The following is a 22581-nucleotide window of genomic DNA, read 5'->3' as shown; positions in this document are numbered from 1 at the left end:
ATAAAACTTTCTATTTATATAGATATTCTACGCCAGATATGTGTGGGAGTGGGAGGATTATATGCAGAGAATTCAACGAGGAGACAAACGGCAGCCACTTAAAACTGTCACAAGTTAAAAACCGCAAACTGCAGCAAGAGTCTAGTCTTGGGGAGGGGGATGCTGGCCAGGGAGTTAAGGCCGTGACTGGAGAGGGGGCCAGGAACGGGTCTGAAGGACCTAGCAAAAGAAAGACATTATGCGCCGGCATACCGCACAACAATTTCACAGACAATGAATACATTGGCAAAATGAGGCAAGACACACACGCATACACATACATACACACACGCACTGACAACAGGAATTTAAATAAATGCATGTGCACGAGCTGCCCGCACTCGAAAAAATACAAAAAAAAAAAAGAAATAATGCAAGAAATCACAACAATTGTTTGGGCGTAGCTGCGGGTCGTTGGGGGCAGGCGGCTCAGCTGGATCCTGGCCACGCCCACTTGGGGCAGACACAGGGACTGCGATGACTTTGCATTTTGCATTACTTTGCTTTGAAAGCAGTTTCGAAATTATTGTCTTTCAGCTAACATTGCCGGCGGTCCTGCTGCAGTCCTACCTCTCCTCCTCTTCATCCTCCTCCACCTGCTGCTGCTGCTGCAATGCCAACTCCTTGTTGCTAACTTCGCCACATTTCAATGTTGCGTGTAGAGTTATTTCAAGTCAGTTTTGTTGTTGTTCTTATAGACTGTACCCAGCAAAGATGTTTGAATATAAGTTGGGTATATTGAAGCCGAGCGAAATGTTTGCGACACACAAAACTAAATGTTTAAGTGTAAACATATGAAAAGTTTTAGGGTCTTCAATGTTGACGAAAATAAAGAATGTTTTAAACTTCTTTCAATAGCTCTATTTTCGCATATTAATTCAGTTGGGCGGTTTAAGCTAAACCCTCTTATTTAATACCCTCGCAAAAAATGTTACAAAGCTTTATTTGCAACTGATTCTTCCTCTCGGTGCCATATCAGATAGTAGTCCAATTTGAAACGGCTTTGCAGTAAATGAAACCAAAAGGAATAAAATGAAGATCATGAGATATTAACATCATAAAATGTTATTCGAAGTGTTCGCTCACGAGGCGTGATCCCCAAACAGAGTGCGAATGAGTAAGGACAGATTCATGAAGATTTGAGTGGAAATGTCCGCCCAATTGGGGTAACCGCCTTATAGGAGTGTCCGTTAAGAAAGTATTCACTGCGCTTGCCTGGATGGCAATTTCATTGACAACTGTCGCAGTTTATAGGAATCACGGACACTATAAAAATATGCCATACATCAACTGAATTTAAATTTATGTTAGTCTTTCTTCATGAAGTTAAAGAAATCCTTTCAATTAACATCATTTTTGGCATGGACAACCATTTTAATAATATCTTAATATCTTATAACAATCGAACAACAAATACCTGAGTTATTTAAGAATTCCTTTTTTCTATTACTAGAACAGATGGAAGAAGAAGCACAGCTAACGGCAACCAAATGCATATTTAAGCTGCAAACAGGGTATCAGCAAATCGAGCAGCATCAGCCATAGCACGCTTGTTATTATTATTGTTGTTGTTGTTATTGTTGTGTGTGTGTGCGCTTACACACGCAAATGTCTTATTTATGCTCAGCACTTTTCGCTATCCCAGCGACAACTGCGTTTTTGCTTCATCCTGTGGCTGCAACAGCACAGATCACAGCAGGGCTGGTAGCAGGGGGTGGCGGGGGTGGCAGTGCGGGGGAGGGTGCCTTGCTTCTTAGCATTATACACACTGTTGTGGCTGTGGCGCGTCTCAGTGCCGTCTGCTGTTCTTGTGGCTTCACTTGCAAATGTTGCCTCAACAATATCCTGTGTGGATCCAGCTGTGGGTGTGCATGTCCGTGTGTGTGTGTGTGTGTGTGCGATTGTGTGGGTGTGTGTTTGTGGTGTGTGTTTCTGTTGCGGACGCGCTACGCCATTTTACATTGACTTGGGTCACGGAGGTAACTTCAGTTTCAGCAGTTAGTTAGCAACTGCGGTCATGTTGCATAATGTGCTCCACATGCCGAGAGAATGAAATTATATAATTTTCGTCAGCCTGCTGGCAAATAAGAGCTGGGAGCTTTATAAGGAGTACGTTTAACCAATTTGCAAGCGCAGCTAAGCCGATTTTTAGAGAGAAACTCTTAGACGGGAATATAGCTGATTATATGTCAACAGGTTTTAGTATAATATTTTAATATATGTATATAAAGCCTAGAGAAAACTGCGATTGGAAGGGTGCATGGGTGAAAGAGGATATGGAAGATACTTAAAATCTACTTTTCAAATGACATTGACATTAGGATAAGAGTTGACAAAAAGATCGCAATGCAAAAAAGTACAAAAAGCGATAAAAACTCAGTTTCTCTGTTAAAAAGCTATTAGCAGCATGTTAATTTACAGAGCAGCGGCAACATTGCAGCGTTCTGTTAATTAACCGAAACTTAACAGCAAGTATTGCTCGCCGAGAAGAGAGAGGAACTACTTGAGATCGAACGCAACTTTGCGACCCATAATAAAATCTACGACCACAAACGAACTAAATAAAACATTGTTTCAAGTTCAAAGTATAATTTTATAAATTTAAGTTGGAGTTAAATCTCCTTTGATGCAAAGTTAGGAGCATCTGTTGCAATGAGAGCTTTGCAGCGTTATACATCAACTGTCACTGTAATCAACTTAATAACATTTTATTAAAAATTAGTATTCTTTATCTAGGTAGAGTAATTTCAATAAATATATTCATGGTTCGACAGACAGTTGCTTCTGTTACGAATACTGAATCGTTAAGTATTTAAAATTTGACTGGCACGTTTTTTTAGTTAAAGCGGCTTTAGCTACTTTTGAGCACATAAAAAAGTACAGTTCCGGGCGCAAACCGATTCGATTTATGTATATATATTGAGCTCTATATATACGTATATATATTTATAATTTACATTTTTATTGTAGCGCACAGTAAACAGAGTTGAGCTGGCGCATTTTTATGCCCTATTTGAGGTAGGGCAAGGGATTGCAGTGTGGTCGAGCTTGTTGCTTTTTGCGACTCGCTCGCACTCCACAATTTTTTATACCCTGAACCCATTAAAAATGGGTATAAGGGTATATTGTATTTGTGCAAAATCCAAATGTATGTAACAGGCAGAAGGAAGCATCTCCGACCCCATAAAGTATATATATTCTTGATCAGCATCAATAGCCGAGTCGATCTAGCCATGTCCGTCTGTCTGTCCGTCCGTCCGTCCGTCCGTATGTATGAACGCAAGGATCTCAGAACCTATAAGAGCTAGAGAAATTTTAGATGTAGCTGCTCCTAGTTCCCGCGCAGATCGAGTTTGTTTCCGATAATCGATAACTTACTCCGTTTACAAGCAATCGATAAAAATCGATATCAATATCCTGTTTTTTGGTCAATTTTGGTAAATAATAAGAGCTAGATTCACTAAACTTGACATATAGCTTCTAAAATAGAATATATATATGCATTTGATGTTGGAAGAAGAGGGTTCAGGGTATCCCCTAGTCGGGAGCTCCGGACTAGAGCCTCTTCTTGTTGTTACTGCTTTGGCCATACTTCAACTTCACTCGTGCTTTTCTTATGCAAAAATCCATTGAAGTTGTGATTGTTGTTGCTTTTGTTGTTGTTTTGCTTGTTATTTCTGCATAATAGAAATTGTTTATATGCAATGCCCATAGATATATATATATATTTGAGCAGGACCCGGCTGGCTCTGGCTCTGGCTGCGCTGGCTTCGTGGGTATCTGTGCAGCTTCTTCTCTAATAGACCCTTGCCAAAAAGGCTCACTTTTATGCTGCTTATTATGGCTCAAGAATGGCAAGTCGCCCGCCTCCAGCCCCGTTGCCTGTGCATATTTTTAGCCAGCTTCAGTCGTGAAAGGCAAAAACAAAAAATTACATTTAAAACGGTCGCATAATCTTATTAACTGAAAACTGTCGCCATTAACTTAATAAGCAGCCAAGTTTATAGTTGACAACTGTCGCTTGAGCAGGAGGGAGGAGCTGATCGGGGGTTAGGGGTTAGTTAGGGTCTGAGCAGTGCAACATGGCACGTTATGCAATTTAACAAAATTATTTAAAATTCCGTAACTTTGTGCTATTGCAAAAACTGGGCCAGCAGCTAAAACTTTGCAACATGCCAACTTGGGGCAGCAACAACAACAATTTGAACTCGTAGTCCGTGGGTCAGTGTTGCAAGCGGCGCAATGGCAACTTTTAAATTAACCCTAATTCCAACAGGAACAGCAACAGCAACAACAACAACAACATCAACAATTTTATATATATTTTATTTACTGAAAAAAAAGTTTGCAATATTCTTGCACATTTTTCAACTTTAACAATTTATTAAATGGGTCAAAAGCCACTAAAACTTCATTTATCATTGCATGAGCAGGCAACACACCCCCACCCCTACCCCCACCCCCGCCTCCATCCACATGCCCGCTTGTCCCTATGCATTTAGCTGACGCGCAGCACTCTGTACAATTATTGCTAGCCATGTCGTTATACCCTCTACGCATTCGCTTATAGGGTATGTGCAGAGAGCAGGTACAAACATTTTAAAGAGATTTAAAAACGAAAGATATTTGATGTCTGTTTAATGCCCTGTAAGATATCCAAGTAATTTCTCCCGATACTTCCATGGGAATTCACTAATTTATAATTCTATTCTATGAAGATTAGATATACATAAGATGCTTTCACAGCTTTCACACCTAAAAATACCAATCAATACTCAGTATTTTATCGCCTAACAGGGTATTTAATAGTCGGTTCGAAGCCATGGCTTGCCAACTTGTTGGTCGGCACTTGCAGCGCGTTAAAATGCCAACAAATCGCAGAGACGAATGAGCTCAGCAACTTGAAGCGTTTCCGGTACGCCGCAGCAATTTTTTTCGCCCCTGCATTCCGGCCAGTGGCAGCGCCCACTCAAACCCACTTGTCCAGCTCACCGCCTGGCTGCCCCACCTGGCACCCCACCAAGGAGTGCACAAAGAAAATACACGGCACAAGTTTGTCGAGCCAAAACAAGCGGCAGCGCACAGCAAAAAAAAAAACGGAGAAGAAGGCCAAGAATTATACAATTTATTAGCACACTGTGAACCGAGTTCGGGACGAGTATCAAAACCGGCAACTGATGGGGATAATAGAATTTTAAATATGCATGCACGCCCAGTTCTGTGCACATTTTTTTATTTTCATTTATTTTTATTTTTTTTTAATTTAAAGGTTCAACCTGGCTGCCGCTGAGAAGTCCATTAAATATTTAACATCACGTGGGGCATTTTTATTTTACGTAATGTACAGCAGTTGTACTATATTAGTTGCAAGGTGAGTGTCCGCTTCGCAATGGGGTGGGCCTAACGGTAATACGCAGGGGGCATGGGAGTAAAAGTCTTTCTAATTGTTGTTCTGTTTATTTGAAATTAGTTAATTGCCATAGTATGATGGGGTATAAGAGTTGTGTGGAAAGGAAAATGCTTTCTAATTGTAAATATATGTGGAATCTTGTAATCGAATATTGAATTGAATTGGAAGACTCACCCACAAAAAATTAGTCATTTTTTAAATATATTTGCTGCTTGCCAATTAACATTATTGCTTTTTCACAACGAAGCCTTAAAAAAATATTTGTTGCACAAAAAAAAAATCACTTAAGGATTTGAATTTAAACTTAACAGCTACGTTCTCGCGCCAAAGCTCCTTCGTTAAGAAACGGCTTATCGAAACTATCGATTTATTTGATGAACACACCGAGTAAACTGTGGCGGTCGGCTAATGAGCAAACACTCAACGAAATTCACTCAACGAAAATTTCACTATCTGGCAGCACGCGCACATTGCCGCCAAAAAAAAAAAGTATTTTGCAGCCTGATAGAAAACCAATTAATTGCGCCTATTTCAAACACTTTGCAGCATTTTGTGATCGAATTTACATTCACGCAACACGAAGCTGGCACGCCACATTGGAAAAACACGAAGTAAGAACACATTTTTTTTAATAAACCTCACTAACAGAAACCAACAACCCGCGAGCTCACAGAGAAAGCGCGGCGACTAAATTGTGGCGGCAAGTCGATAACTTTATGTCATGCGACCAGCTTAAGGTTGGCTGCGTTAATGTATTAAGTTGGCGCTCAAATTCAAATAATCATTAATTGTATTGCTTATATATTTTATTTTTATTTCTAATCATATAGTTGTAAAAATATAGCATAAGTTTTCTATATCGAGACTATAAAAAGTTAATGCGTAATTGCAAAAATCACATTGTATTAAATTTAATTAAATTGAGTGTCAACATTTTGTTTCATTTTTAGAAAACTTTTCTTTTTTGGTAATGCATAGTAATTGCTAAGGAACACTGTAAAGACGCTATGATTAATGCTACGAGGTACTCCAGCGCATTAGGAGCTACACATAATACTAAATAACAAAATAAGGAATTTGAAGAGCCCTGTATTAAAAAGTAAATACATGTAAATCCCCACCCTAGCAATGCCTAGGCATGCTCTGCACTGCGCGGCACGTTAGCACGATTCTCAACAAGCGGCTGCAGTGGCAACAACTTGACCGTCTTGTAGCCACGATCACGTCGCAGCCACAGCCAATTGTCACCATTGAAGTAGTCCTCGATGTGCTCCAGACTGCGACCCTTCGTCTCCGGCTGGAACAGACACATGAATATCGTCAGCAGGAAACTGGAGCCGGCAAAAACCAGAAAAACACCACGCATTTTCAGCGCCGATTGCAGCGCCGGAAAAGCCTTGGCAAATATGAAAAGCGCCACATTCATCGAGGCAAATACACCGCCAGCTGTGCGTCCTCGTATGCGCGCCGGGAACAGCTCACCGATCATAATGCCCGGCATCACCATTAGCGCCGTATTGAAGACTATATAGCCGAGTAGACAGCCGCCCGCCACAAGCACATCGTAGGGCATCCTGGGCTGGCCCATGCGCATATACATAAACACGCTCAGCGCCAGACAGAACACGCCCGAGCCAATGCCCGAGAGAATCATGATGAGACGCCGACGCACAAAGATCAATATGCCACAGAAGATCATGCAGCAGAGCACACGCACGGCCGCCGTCCAAATGGCCGCCTGTTTGGTATCAAAATCTGCCCCGAACTCGGACACAATATCGATCGCATAGAAGATCACAATAAACGTGCCGGAGAACATTTGCAGCAGCGAGAAGACGATCACAATGAAGAGCGGCTTTATGGCCACCCGCTCACAGCATAGCTTGAAAATGTTCTCATTCGTCTTGGTGGTGGCGCGTTCCTTCTCCAAGCGCTGCTTCATATCGTTCAGCTCCTTCTGCGCGCTAATCTCGCTACCCCGAAGAGATGTCAACGCCTGCAGTGCTCGCTTCTCCTTCCGATTGCGTAGCAGCCAGGCGGGCGTTTCCGGTATGAAAAAGATGGAGATTACAGCCAAGGCGGGCAATATATTGGCACACCAGGCCACACTGCGCCAATAGAGAACCGTGCCCAGCGAATAGACGAGCAGTATGCCACTCGAATAGGCAACATATGGAGCTCCAATTAACAGGCTACGCAGATTCGGCTCAGCTGTTTCCGCTATGTAGACCTGTGGGCGGGTTAAAAGATTCACCAAGGGTAAATCAATACATTCAGATTAATTTTCATTAATTAATAAAAGCATAAAAAAGAGAAAGAGAGTATGGAAGAGCTTTCCTTTCGGTTTATGAACAAAGGTAATGTATCAAGCGAATATGGAGCTCCTTTCCCCTTAAGCTATCCTTCATATTTGGTTCCAATATAGCATCCTGTTTCGGTATTTTATGTCTCTCTAGGAGAGAGCCAACGACTTGTATGATTTCCTTCAGACTTTACAGATAACCTAGATCATCATCACGGCCTTTGGAGCACCCTCAACTAATCCAATGCCAAGCTTAAGGTTTTCTTTTCTTCTATTCTATTTAGGGCATAGGTGTTTCCCAAATTCCGATTCGTCACTTGTCAACGCCAACAAATAATTCCTAGACTATAGAGTATAGAAATTGCTCTGAAAACAATGCCCTGTTCGTTGCGCAGTCTACAGTACGAGAGTTCCATTCCAAATAACAAATTTTTCATACTTCTTGATAACTTATATTTTGGAAATCCTGAACTCTGTACAAATGTAGGTAACAGGATAAAGCATTTCATACCCATGTCTGTGCGTATGTAGGAACGCGACGTTCTCTAAATACTTGAAAACTGTGAACGTATCTCCCTCTATGCCAATCGATAAATTGCCGATAAATGTTCGGTCGAAACTGAAGTTCTTTTATGAAAACCTTTATTTCAAGAAAACTTAACCAGACTTGACATTCACGTGCTTCACCATGAACCCAAATATGAGTCAAATCTCGTTAAAATCATATCGCTATATCGCTATCGCGTCATGCAGCTCCTTAGGACAACCCGGTCGGAAAAACACATTCTTTTATGGGAAAATGTTCTGTTGACAAGCTTATTATATTGGAAAACCCTATCGTAAAGCATATTCCTTTATGGAAAAATGTTCTGTTGACAAGCTCTTTGATTCTCCTTACACATATAAGCCGCAAGCTGTATGCCAGCTAGAGCATTACGTCTTCGGCTTGCTGAAGCTAGTCTTTCATTTTTGATGGGAACTGTTTTCCCATTATACGCAGCGTACGGCGCACCTAAATTTATATAAATAAATAAGCGCAACCATCTTCGCATTTAATCCAAGCAACATTTTCAATATGCGCTCGCCACAAATTCCTGGAAGCAGACAATCCACCTTGACCTCGGACAAGTTCTCGAAATGCCCGGCAAACGGCACCGACAGCAACTTTCCCTTAATTCTGTTGCCCGACTCGAGTGTATAAACAAACAAACAAACGGACAAAAAATTTGATCAAATTGAATGCAAAACAGGGTCACAAAAACATCAGGCAGCTGTATAAACCATATCAACATAATCTTAAGCTTAATCATAAAATCATAAATCTTCTGGCCGCTGCCACAGATGACAATTAATGAACTGCGAGACACACGCGCAACAAGTCGCGTACACAAACACACAAATGCCACCGAGCACACCCCCTGTGGTGCGGCGGGGAACCACCCCCAGCAACCAGGCAGCTGGGCAACGGGGCAACAACAGACTTATTATAGACTAAGGTCAAGAATCCGGAACTTGATTCGTGTGTGCGGAAAGCGTTTGCTAATGCAAATGCGCGTTTGTCCATTTAATGATTTTGCTTTCGTTTATCATTTTGGCCGCTTGATAAGTCATGGGCATATCCATAAGATAAATAATAAATACAGAAAAAAATATATGCCGGCTGTGCAAATTTGTTGCTCACTTGGACAAAACGCCGGATTAACATGGACACAATGGAGGCGCACGGAACAATGGCATTAAGTGAACAGTTGACAGCTGTCAAGCGCCCAAAATGACAACTTGTTGTGCATTTTCTCATGAGATTCGTGTTTCGTGTGCAGCATTCGCAGCACAACAGTTCCTACTGGGTGGGTTCAGGGTAATGCTTACTCTAACAATCTGGTTAATGGGTCAGATTGTACTTAATTGCGTTCCGCTCTATGTGTGAATGAACTTTTTGGGCACTGACATTGGTCTTGATTATTAACAGAGCACACAGAGTTGATCCCCTCTCAGCATATTCGCATAAAAACGCGCATTTTCCAGTGAGGAGGCGTGGATTTTACGGAAAGTATGAAATTTCCTTCTAAAGAACATTCACAAAATGAACTTGAGGCTGTTCGAAAGTAAGACAGGAAAGACCTCATACAATCCTTAGCCAAGTATTTTCCACACTTGAGCTTGGAATTTGCCAAGCTTCCGTAAAGGTAAATAGAGTAACATTTCTTACCTGACCAGGTCCTCCCAAAATGCCTGTAGCAAAGCCGCACAGGAAACGCGCAAATATCAATGCCTTCACAGAGTTTGACATCGCCATTGTGCTCCAGCCCAGGAATAGGGGTATTACCGATACTAGCAGCGTTTTGCGACGGCCCAAATAATCGGCCAGCGGTCCAGAGATTAGAGAACCAAACGGTGTGGCCAGACTATGTACGCTCGCTGCAAACAGAGTAGGCAGATAGGACATGAGATATTTATCTATTAAGGAGATGTTCGGGTGGGTTAGGATATATATTTTTGCACATGTTTATAGCATAATCTAATACAACAACAAAAGAAAAACTTTTCTAAATAATATTGTTTATTGATTCTTAATGTTTACCAGTTTATAACATTTTCAAATATAAAAAAATGATATTCCAGCTAATAAATTTTTCAAAAATTAATTCTAGTGCCCAAAAAAGGCAACAGAAAACCTACATATATGTTCATAAAATTTGCTTTTTTTTTTAAATGTTGGCTTAAATTAACTTGAAGTATATATTTATATACATAATTGCCCTATTCTCTGATATATCATGATATTATATATATTTAACTGTGGCCAGACTGGGCAAAAATTCAAAGTGATAAGTTCAGATGTTTGAAGTATTATCTATTATGCAATATTGTTGTGCGAGAAAGTTTCTCTAAAAATAAGAGTATTTTAAGTAATTAAGCTGAGTAGAGGGACTAGCCCGTAATCCTATTTAAATTAGTATTCGATATCAATATATCGAATAGCATTATTTGACTGTCAGCCAACTTTGCCTTTTCGCTTATATTTTGATCTTTTTATTCAATATTACCCTAACTAAGGCTTCCTTATTGTCATCACTAATATCTTACCTATCCAAGAACCGGTATTAACATCTATGGGCACCTCCGTGGAGTTCGAGCTGAGCTGCGGCAACAGCACCGCAGAGAAGCCAATGGGCATGCCACAGCCAGCGGAAAGCAAAAGCACCGCACAAGTGGCCAAAATCTGTTAAGGCATAAATAGAAATATTTTATTGTATAAAGCTATTGATTTAAATATAAAAATATACATAATTATCGATAGAGAAACCGATAGGAAGAGGTATTAGACAGGTATAAGACAGGCTTGAAACTGAATAATTTACAGAGATTAACCGCAGCTAAAGGGAGGGCACAAGTTCAAACTATGTATCGAAAAATCAAAATTTTTTATCTTTTATTTAGATGGGTTTTTTAAGAAATAAACAGCTGCACTTGATATTTAATTGAATGGGGAGTCGCGTTTGTTTTGTTCTGTTTGGAAGCCGAGTAATTGGCTGCAATTGAAGTTGCGACACGTTGCAATTAAAGATATTGGCACGTGTGTGCATAAGTTGATGCAACCACATGCAAGTGAACCGTTTTTCTTTATTTAAGATCAAAGTGATAAACGATCTCGGGCGAAGAAAGAATCTTTTGCAGTCTGCGACTTGCGCCTGTGTGCGCCTGTCATACAATTTGATATATTTATCGGGGTATCTGGCTTGTGACGTCATTCCCAGATTGCGGGGCCCTGGCATCGAGTTCCATTTGACTCAATTCACGACACATCAGTGTCACATGTGCGCCACATGGACTCCATGTCATGCTTTTTAATCACGCACAGAAAGTTCAATTGCGTATCTTATCATTTTGTCCTTCACAATTGGTTTGTCTGGTAGCTAGTAGCTCTAACTACTAACTAATTAATTGTGATTCGGAGATTGTATTTGGAGATGCTGTAGAATCAGTATTTCGCAACTGAAAGCTCGACTATATCAAAAGTTCTTTTCATTAAAGGTTGCGAGTTAAAAGATATTACTTAAAATACGAACCAATTGAATGGATGTTATATTTGAAAAAGACAAAAGAATATTAACCATAAAGTAATTAAAGATCTATCAAATAGAAAATTTCTTATCAGATATTAATCAATCGGATATCAATGTTTGAATATCAATCTAAGTCACCTTTCTATGAAAGTTCAATCAGAAAAGTTTGACACTCGCTTATATATCAATTATATATATTAGTCATGTCTTTCCTCAAAAATAGAGCTGTCTTTTTCATTGATCGAATGTCGAGAAAGACCTTGACTGATTTATGCTATAACTGATTTGAAAAAAGAACCGAATTGAAAGAGACTGAAATGTTGTCTCAAATAAAACTGAGTAAGATTTAGGGCACATTTCATTAGGTAAAGGTTGATTAGAATGAAAGTACGAGTACCTGTTCGCTATATGTACATATATAAAATAAATGATTAAAGTGCAAATATATAAATATAGCACATTCAAATTGAAGATATCTAATATGGGCTCTCTAAAGGTCAACTTTATAGCATCCAAGTCTGCAATTAAAGAGCAGGATGTCAGTTTTAGTGGCAGTGCCTAAATGATTTTTAAAAGCAACGCCTAATTAAATATAAGCCACGCGCAACTTATATATACTCATGAAATGTGTTACACATAGAAGGGGCGATATCGATATCGGACCTGATCGGATAATGATATCGCATAGCTATCACGGAAGTACTACAACTCAATCCATTTTTTAAAGAGGTATATTAACTAAACTAGGCATTTACAAGTTTTGCCACGGTCCCTAAATGTGCCCAATATGCTATTAGATTCGGACTACTCTATACAAAGAAACGGTCTAAGAATGAATTTTATATGCAAATGGTTGCTACTTCCTTATTATGATATTATTCTTTATTATAATATATTATTCTAATTCCTATTTCTGCAACAACAAACTGAGCAATTACTTGGCAATCATATCTACAGACCTTTTCAAGCCGATCCACTATTTAATATGAATGAAAGCATTTCTAGGTCAAATATTCACAAGGGTATTCAATATTCGGCCTGACGAAGTTAGACGTTGGTTTTTTTTTTAATATGTTTGTTACAGATTTAGTCTCAGCTAGCTAACTCTTTGACCAGGAATCTCGACGCCAACGCGAACTCTTTTAGTTCTTTTACGACTGCCACTCAACCTGGCAAACTCCTGCTGCTGCTGCGACTGCGGCAGCAGCTGCTGACGAAGGCTAAAGTTGAATTGCAAATTCAAGGACAGGCAACAAAGGTTGCCAATAAAGAGAGGGGCTTAAGAGAATCAGTTATGTGCAGATTGTTGTTGCTGGCCAAGGCAGAAATTGTTGACTGAATGAAGGAATGTTAGCTGCTCATGGACCGTGAACATACCTGATTAATCATGCCCCTGCGATTGGCCTTGTCGTAGTCCTGCTCATCGATGGTCGACAATTTGCGTGACTTCGGCATGGATATCATGGACATGGACATGGGCAACTTGCACTGAAACTCCGCACCGGGCACCACATGATACGACATCTTCTGTGGCACAAATTTGCTGTACTCCTCATCCCTGTGTTTGGAAAATAAATGAACCAATGAGTACAATCAAATAGTTGACAAATCAATTGAGATTGCAATTTATTGGCATTGTCTGCATATTCACACTCATTGACAAGCGCTGACATCAGAGTTATACGCATATATATAACTGTATATATATATATATATATATATATATATATATATAAATGCCTATATATCTTGATAAAAGTTGATTTCATAAGATGCTTTGCTTTTTAAAGGATCGTCAATTTCTTGAGCTATTCACTAAGAATAAGGTCATGCGAATTGAAGAAGTAAATAAATAAATCTTATGTTGATTTTGGCCACCTTTTCAAATCAAATATTTCAAAAATGTATCTATGGATTTATGGATAAACTTTTCTGAATTGTTATCCCATACAATTTCCCACCTTGAATTAATAGAATCTAAGATATAATTCAATCTTAGAAACTTGCTAGTTTTTTCTCTTTCAACTTGGGCGCATCTAGTCCGAGGTTCTATGAAATGAAACTATTTTTTAGTCATCTTAAAAAACTGTATTATAAACTTAACGAAACTCTAGCGATTGTCACATACAAAATTACAAAAAAGTAAGAGATTCTAGTCAACTCGGCTATTGATGCTGATCAAGAATATATATACTTTATGGGGTCGGAGATGCTTCCTTCTGCGTGTTACATACATTTGGATTTTGCACATATACAATATACCCTTATACCCATTTTTAATGGGTTCAGGGTATAGTAAATCTTATAAAGAATTCATTAAGACAAGTTCAACAGAAATCAAAGCAACAACACGAACTGTTTATGTGATATTAAAAACTGTCAACAAACACAGCCGGTTCGCTTGGGGTCATTTTAGCAAGTCGAGAGTCTACTACTCTCGATCAGTATATCAACTGGTTTAAATGCCATTCAACTGAGAGTTGTCAGCAATTATAATAAAATTAACCTACAATTACACGCCTTGTAGGTGGGGGATTTCCCGTCAGCTGTTGACTGGTTAATTGCCAGAGTTTTTACAAACAAGCCTCTAAACAATGCACTTGAGCATTGAAAGTGAGCATAAAAGATGATATAATAGAAAAAAAAAAACGGTATATTATACAAAATTATTCAAATTAAAAAAATTATACAAAATGAAGAAACTTCGATCTTATTAATGATATAAATGTAGCTTCTTGAACAGGACGATTAGTTAAGTGGTTCGGTCTGTGCCCATGCTACGATCTTTGGTATATATTCTTGTACATCACACGCAGCATATATTTTCTTCAATATACACACACATTTAAGATATCGATAGCTCCTCGAACTTCAGAGCTAAGCACAAAATATTTGGTTTATATGTTCTCTTATAATATAAACCAACATATACACGGATACTCCCGGCTGTGGACTGACTGCGAGTGTAGCTGCGTACAGGGTATCTTTTAGTCGGGCACACATTGCATATTCCTTGTTTGTTTTGATTTAGAGGCTTCAGACCGTGCAGCAGAGCGCGGAAGACGGGTGCGAGAGAGAATCAACCAACCGGATAACATTGCGTATACGTCATATGCCAAAAAGCCATGTGACGCGATTTTTGTTTTCTTTTGTTTCATCTTTTTTTTCGAGGATGATAAGCGAAAAAATAACAAACGCCAACCGGCGCCGCTGCGAATAGACAACAACAAATCCAGCGGCATTTGCTGCGTGTTTTGTTTTTTTGATATCGTTTTGTATTTGCGCACGTTTTTCATTTGATTTACCTAACTGACTGTCACCTTTTTTTTGTTTGTGTTTTGTAATTATTTGGCTTGGCGAAAATAGTTATTATAATTTATTTTATTTTTTTTTTTTTTTTTTGATTTGCTATAGTAGTTTGTTGCATTGTTTTGTTGAACAGCTGCGCTCAGTGCGAATAACTTTTGGTTGTCAAGGCAAAGCCAAATTTACCTTGATTCACCTGTTTTCTTTCATACATTTTTCAACTGTGTCCGCGTTCAATTTGACTGATAAGGAAACGCGTGTGACATATTTTCTAACAGTCATTTCAATTATGATGAATTTTATTGCATTATCAAGAAAATCGATTTTCAAAAATAGGGTATTTTTTTTCTATGCCAGGCACAATAAATTATAAGCGTAAGGAATTCCCTGAAATTTATTTCCGGAACGAAAAGTTGTACAACAAAATGCTTAGCTTATCTGTGAGTTAAAACTAAACAGATAAAACTATTTTAACAAATGGAAAAAAACAAAAAAATATATATATTTTTTTTAAATTGATCGTAATTGAATATATTTCTCGAGTGTTGTTTAAAATTTAAACACCGCTGACCAAATTATGAAGCAATTAAAGCCCTATCAAGCCTTTTAAAGAATCAAGTGTTTAGTAATTATATAAGATAACGCTTCCATAAATTGTTATCAACACGATCTTATGAACCGAACCACTTCAAACACGGAACTCAAATATAAATTGTGAACAACAAACCGAACCTTGAGGGGTATCAATAGCCAAACGAAAACCAGGTGAACATTAACCTGATCCGATGAATATGGTTAAGTTAAGCTAATGAATTTCCAATAATGAAAACATTCAAAACAAGAAAGTCAGGATGTCATCGGCAGATCTTCAGATGCAAAACCCTTGTATTAGCTTTTTACAGATTCTGTGTGAGAATTGTAAGGTTCGTAAATGCTGAGTTTTTTTGAAAATATCTGCCATACATCGAGCGATCGTTTCCAGGACATCTATATGATATGGTGGCCTGATGTTGATAACATTTTGTAACTATGTGAGAACCTTAGTGAAAGATATCTTGATAAATCGAAAGTTTTCCATGCAAGAAGCCAATTTTAGACCGATTGTTCCTACGGCAGCTATATGATATGGTGGTCCAATGTTGACAAGATGCTGCATATATGTAGAGAGCATGGTAAAACTTAGAAATGCCAAGTTGGATCAAGATATCTTGAAAAACGAAAGAGTTTTTTATACTAGAGTCTATTCTTCGATTCGGCCGCTCCCAACATACAGACTGCCTGCAATTGAAAGTCGGACCTGTGACAAGTTTCAAGAGTATAGCATTAAGACTAAAAGATTAGTTCACATAGTAACAAACAGACAGACGGGCGGCTGAACAAAGAAAAGACGGACATAACTATGTAAAGTTCTCTGTCGATGCGGATCGTAAATAAATATACTTTATAGGGTCAGAGACGTCTCGTTTTATGTGTTGCACATTTCATGTCCCGTGCAAAATTATAATACTCTCTTATAATACTTTCTCTATTAAAAATAGAAAAACATAAACTGGGCTAGGCTAGGCTTAAGAACGCGGAAAACCAAGCTCACAAAGCGAGCCTAAGGGCAATAATTTGCAAAAAATTAAAATAGTTCAGAATCTTAAGAAACAATTGCTCTGCTATTAGCTAAAATTAAAAAAAAAAGCGTCGCCGATCTATTAGTCCGGCAAATATATAACCTTGGACATTAAACTCCACGTAAATAGCATTGGACGCGCCAAAATCGAGTAAGCGTGAATTGCATATATAAAAGTAAAGAAACAAAAAACAAACAAAGCCACAATAAATTCCCATGCTATGTATTAGAAATATTAAGCTTTATTTTAGAACAAGAGGAAGCACCTGATAAAGTTCAATGTGCCGAAAACATAAATAACAACAAATAAAAAGTAACCCAATGACGGACTCAGAACAATTGATAGAACGGATTAGAAACAATTGTTAAACAATTAATGGCACGAGTTGCACGCCGTATGGAAATTCAAGTATCACACGATGTTAATCAATAAACGGCGTGATTGATGCCAATGAGAAAGTTGAACGCGTTGCGCTTATCAATTTGTATGCCCTGAACCCATTGAAAATGGACAAGAAGGGTATATTGGTTGCCTGCAAATGTATGTGACAGGTAGATTGAAGCATCTCCGGGCCCATAAAGTATTTACATATATATTCTTGTTGTATATGATATTCCTTTAGCAGCGAGATTTATTAAACTTGACAAAGCTTCTGGAATGGTTTATGTAGGTCAAATGTATTGCTAGAAGAGTGTTAGGGTATCTCCTATTTGGTAGCTCCCGACTAGAGCCTCTTACTGGTTGAAGTGTGAATTGAACAAGTTTCTACGGAGGTTGAGCGAGCAAATTAGACAATTGATAAGAGGCATATACATATATATTGATATAATATAGTGATACATATATAAATGTATGAGAGTAGTCCAACTTCATTTGTTATTGATTTGTGACTTTGCAACCTAATTGAACCAATTAAGAAGGCAACGAGAAATATGCGTATGCAGGCCCCAAAAAAGCGCCCAATCAGGCATATCGTATACATGAATATATACATAGAACAACATTTATATAGTCAATATATACATTAAAGAAACGCATTGATTTCATTCTCATTAGCGCTTTGCTTGTTGTTGTTGTCATGACAGCCACACGCTGCGTATGCGTAATTAAATTGCACAACAGGCTGCAAAATATTGTATGTAGATAAGATAACTGCCGTTCAGCGTGGGAATTTCTACTATAAAATCAATATTTATATAAATATATATGTACAATTAAAAATCGGCAGCCTTATCGCGTTAATTAACAAATTTATAAGCACATTTATTTGATAATTGCAAAATCAACAGAAACAGCTTGAAGTCATGTCTCTTCCAATTAAGGTTTTTGATTGTACATAAAAAAAATGGATAATTTGTTGAATTTCTAGAAGTTGATTTTCGTGAATTTCTAGAATTTCACCATCTTGTGGAATTGTTTGAATAGTAGTAATCAATCAATATTATTTATTTGCCAAGCAAATTGTGACTCAAACAGAAGTTTTAATAGATTTATTGCAATTTTTATAACAATTTCCAGAGTCAACGATGAGTCGGCAATACGTTTTTTTTAGAAATTGCTAACAAGCCTTTGCATTGGTTTTTTAGCTAGCCACACAGATCCAACCAAACAGTCTGTCAGCTGTCTATCTAGAGCTAATCTTGGCTCGATCATCGCAAACATGAGTGTGTGCTCTATTATTATGCTTTATTTGCTTTTCAATTCTATACCAAACAAATAACAAGTAAGAGGTTCTAGTGGGGAGCTCCCGACTAGGGGATACCCTGAACCCGCTTCTTCCAACATCAAATAAATATATATATATATTCTATTTTAGAAGCTATATGTAAAGTTTGGTGACTCTAGCTCTTATTATTTACCAAAATTGCCCTAAAAACAGGATATCGATATCGATTATTATTATTATTATCGATTGCTTGGAAACGGAGTAAGTTATCGAAACAAACTCGATCTGCGCGGGAACTAGGAGCATCTACATCTAAAATTTCAAGTCTCTAGCTCTTATAGGTTCTGAGATCCTTGCGTTCATACATACGGACGGACGGACGGACGGACGGATGGACAGACAGACGGACATGGCTAGATCGACTCGGCTCTTGGTGCTGATCAAGAATATATATACTTTATGGGGTCGGAGATGCTTCCTTCTGCCTGTTACATACATTTGGATTTTGCACAAATACAATATACCCTTATACCCATTTTTAATAGGTTCAGGGTATAAAAAAAATTGTTAAACAAGAAGTTGTATTTTCAAGTAATATGAAAAACCAAAATGTAATTAATTACATTTAATATGATAAACAAAAATAATAATAAGGCAAGTCTTTAGAAGAAAGTGCCATAAATATATTTTCATATAATAATATAACTCATAACTCCGAATAATGACATATAATAAATAAATGCTTATTTAGCTGGCTCGAGGTCCTCGTTTTGATTTATATATTTTTATATCTAAAAATGACCAACAATTTTCTTTGATAAATTATTCCGATATATCAAATAAATAATATATATGTATTTATATGTATAAATATATCGAATAAATATGTGCACATATATTTCGAAACTATGTTTAAAAGCGAATTAAAAATTCTCCTCTTCCGATAAAATTTTCTGTTGGTATATTTCAAAATTTGTTGGCATAACATTTACAACTTTCAAGTAATTTTCGTAACTTATGTGTACTCTTAAAATTGGGTAATGCTTTTATGTAAAATTGTGCAGCAAAGTTGAAAGAAAAGGAAATACTTTGATCAAATATTGCATTTAGTATATCAGAAGAGTTAGATAATGTTGTTCAAAAATAAAAAATTGTATTAAATATTTTACAAATATTTATTCAGTGAATTTTCTTGTTATTAAAATATATTGACTTCAATTTCTAATATTAAGAAAGTTTAATTTAATAAAATAAATACATATAACTTTAAGGAGGTTTCTTAAAAATTAAGAAAACAATTTTATTTAACTATTTATTAAAATTATAAAGGTTTAACTGAACTGCTACTTTAGAAAAAAAAAAGAACATTTTCCTTATAACTGATAAATCTTATCTGATTGTTAAATAACAATTTACACACAACTACCGCTTGCTGGCAAAAGGCAATAAGTTTATTTTTTAAATTGGCAATAAAATCACGCGATTTAAATCTTGATTGGACACTAATCTTCAAGGCAGCATTGATCAGAATTTGATATGTGTGATGGTCTAAAGTTCAGAAAAATATTTCGCAATGTTTGCTGTTTGTATTTTTTTACATACTTTCATTGTTTATTTTTGTTTTATTATTTATATATGCACATTTTTTTTTTTTTTTGTTTTTGGTATTTTGGCCAAGCAATAGGATCGTTATCAAAGTTCAACGCATTGCGTCTACAGGGCCCACTGGCTAATCAGGACTGGCAGCTGCCATTTGAGTTGAAGGCCTGGCAACAGCGGCGACAGCAAAGATCTTGTCGAAATATGGAAAAACTCGTTTTTTTTCTTTGTCAAGAGTCACGGCTTTCAGTCGAGACAGGTTGAATATGCAAAGGTAAACAGACTAAGACTGTGAACAGCTGTGGCATTTTTTTTGTAGAGGCTTTTTTTTTAATATTTGTTGCCCTACTATTTGGTTGTTGTTTATATTTAACATTTGGAATTTACCTTTCGCTGCTCATTTTGTATTTAATTTAGTCAGAACACGCACAGCGCAATTGCAACTTTATATAACTAGCGATTTTCCAGAGTCAGAGTCAGAGTCAGAGACTTGAATTTAATGCGCTACTTAAGACACATTCGATTTTAACATTAAATTTAAACGCAGACACTTAACACACATACACACACACACACACACACACAACTATAACACGCGATGATAATAAAAAGCAAGCTGCACAGTCACACGTCGACTTCTTTTGCTGCCAAATTGCGAACTGGCTACACGAATATTGCAAAGTCGGCTTTTTATTTATGAGCGTCGCATCGAGTCGATCGTCAATTGGTTGATCCACACACACACACACACACACACACAAGCAAATACAGACGAGGACTGCACGAATAGTTTGTGTAAGCAATAATTAAAAGGAGAAGAAGAAGTCTTAGGTGAAATGAAGAGAAAGAAAGAGAGAGAGCTGGAAAGAGAGAGAAGAGCGGCAGAGGCAGTGCTACCTAAGTGAGCAGGATAGGGGAGCTAATGTATTTTAATTATAATCATTAAAAAAAAGTATGTATATATATATTAAAAAAAAAGAAGGATGTTTATGTATTTGGATATACATTAATTCATTCAATTTATAATTGATATTTATTTATTATATATGAAAGTTTACTCAATATTTTACATTTATTATTAACATTTAAAGAAAAATTTGTATGTATATAGGTATACTTTATATTTGATTTTTATTATAAATACACGCACTTATATACATATATGTATTAATAATTAACTAATATATCTATTACTTAAATAAATTATTTAAAGATATACAATATATTTAATTAGGAATATTCTTGTGGCAGCCCTCGCATAAAGACGTACAAAATAAGCGATCGGCGTTTATTTTAAAGCGCTCTCGCACTCTCACTTTTCGCTACGCTCTGGTACGCCGGCAAACACTTGATCAACTGTTTAAAGCGCCTCTGTATCTGCGCTTACTCTTAAAGCGAACAAATACTCTCTTAGCAGCATGTGATGAGCGCACGCTGTGCATTATTTAAGCGCTGCTCTTAATATATCGCTCAATGCTTTTGTGGTTGCTGTTCCGGATAAAAGCTTAGGCTGCAGTCATTGAGTAATAAAGAGAAAGAGCTGATCTGACACTCTGAGCTTTTTTTTAGCGTTTTAAAAACCACGAGTCATAGATCGAGTTGGTCCGCAAACGCAAAATCAAACCCAAAAAAAAAGCTCGTTTACCATAGGAAGCAACAACAAATCACTTGCAAAACAACAACAGTGCGCACGAAGCCCAATTTTTTCTTCACCCCCCGTTTTGATCGACAAGAGGTTTGTGAGCCATAATGAGGACATAGGAAACTCAGTGCAAAAAAAAAGGGACAAAAAATGCCACTGTGTTCCTTGCGGGTTTCTCTGTCGCTCCTACAAGGCAGCGCGTAGAAACAATTACAGCATAATTTGTGTACTAATGTTGTTGTTGCAGAGCCGAGTCTCGGCGCAAGTAGGTAGAAAATTTGAATGCCAGCAAGCCATGGCATTCAGATCAAATGGTTACGCACGGCGCCCAACATCATATATTATGATGTCACAGTTAATAGAATTTTATTTCTTGTGATGTTTAGTATATATTTCTACCTATATTACGTACATTTAAATAACTTATGAATGGGGTCTTTTATAGAAAATAATTTGTTGACATATGTTATAATTTTATATACGCAATGATCGCACATAAAAAGCCTTGGACTGTGACGTCACAGGCGCAACAGAACGTTGCAATCTTCTTAAATTCATAGACTTCCCTTGGCTTGGCAGACACATACATATATGCAAATTTGCACCAATATGTGTGAGATGAGACACACATAAACAAATATTTGGCGGGTCGCGGCATTGATACTCTTTTTTATAAGAATGGTATATAATTTATAAAGAAAACAATTATTATTGACTGCACTAATAGTTGCACACTAAATACAAAATTATATTTTTTATAGACATTAAATAAAATTGTATGTATGAGATGGTTTGTGCTATTTGGTTACATTGCTTATGAATAGTTAAAATACCCTATTTTGAGAAAAGGTGCCTTGCTGGTCGAAAAATGAAAAATTATAAAAATCTGCCGATCTGCTTGCAAGTTGAAAGCGAGTGGAGAAGAAGAAGA

The 22581-nt window shown here is 37.3% G+C and overlaps 1 protein-coding gene across 1 annotated transcript; it reads right to left on the bottom strand.

The window, feature by feature from the left end:
• Nucleotides 1-6265: 6265 nt before the first annotated feature.
• Nucleotides 6266-20648, bottom strand: LOC115758232 (facilitated trehalose transporter Tret1-2 homolog). Its single transcript, XM_030698784.1, has 5 exons — nt 20396-20648; nt 13196-13376; nt 10839-10974; nt 9961-10169; nt 6266-7679 (listed from the first exon to the last, which is right to left on the bottom strand). The coding sequence occupies exons 1-5, from the start codon at nt 20407-20409 to the stop codon at nt 6582-6584; spliced, it is 1638 nt and encodes a 545-aa protein (XP_030554644.1). The 5' UTR covers nt 20410-20648; the 3' UTR covers nt 6266-6581.
• Nucleotides 20649-22581: the final 1933 nt, after the last annotated feature.

This window comes from Drosophila novamexicana, unplaced genomic scaffold (genome assembly GCF_003285875.2).
Source record: "Drosophila novamexicana strain 15010-1031.04,08,12 unplaced genomic scaffold, DnovRS2.1 tig00000137-arrow-arrow-pilon, whole genome shotgun sequence".
In the NCBI taxonomy this organism is placed as follows: domain Eukaryota; kingdom Metazoa; phylum Arthropoda; class Insecta; order Diptera; family Drosophilidae; genus Drosophila; species Drosophila novamexicana.
This window is presented reverse-complemented; position numbering and strand designations above follow the sequence as displayed.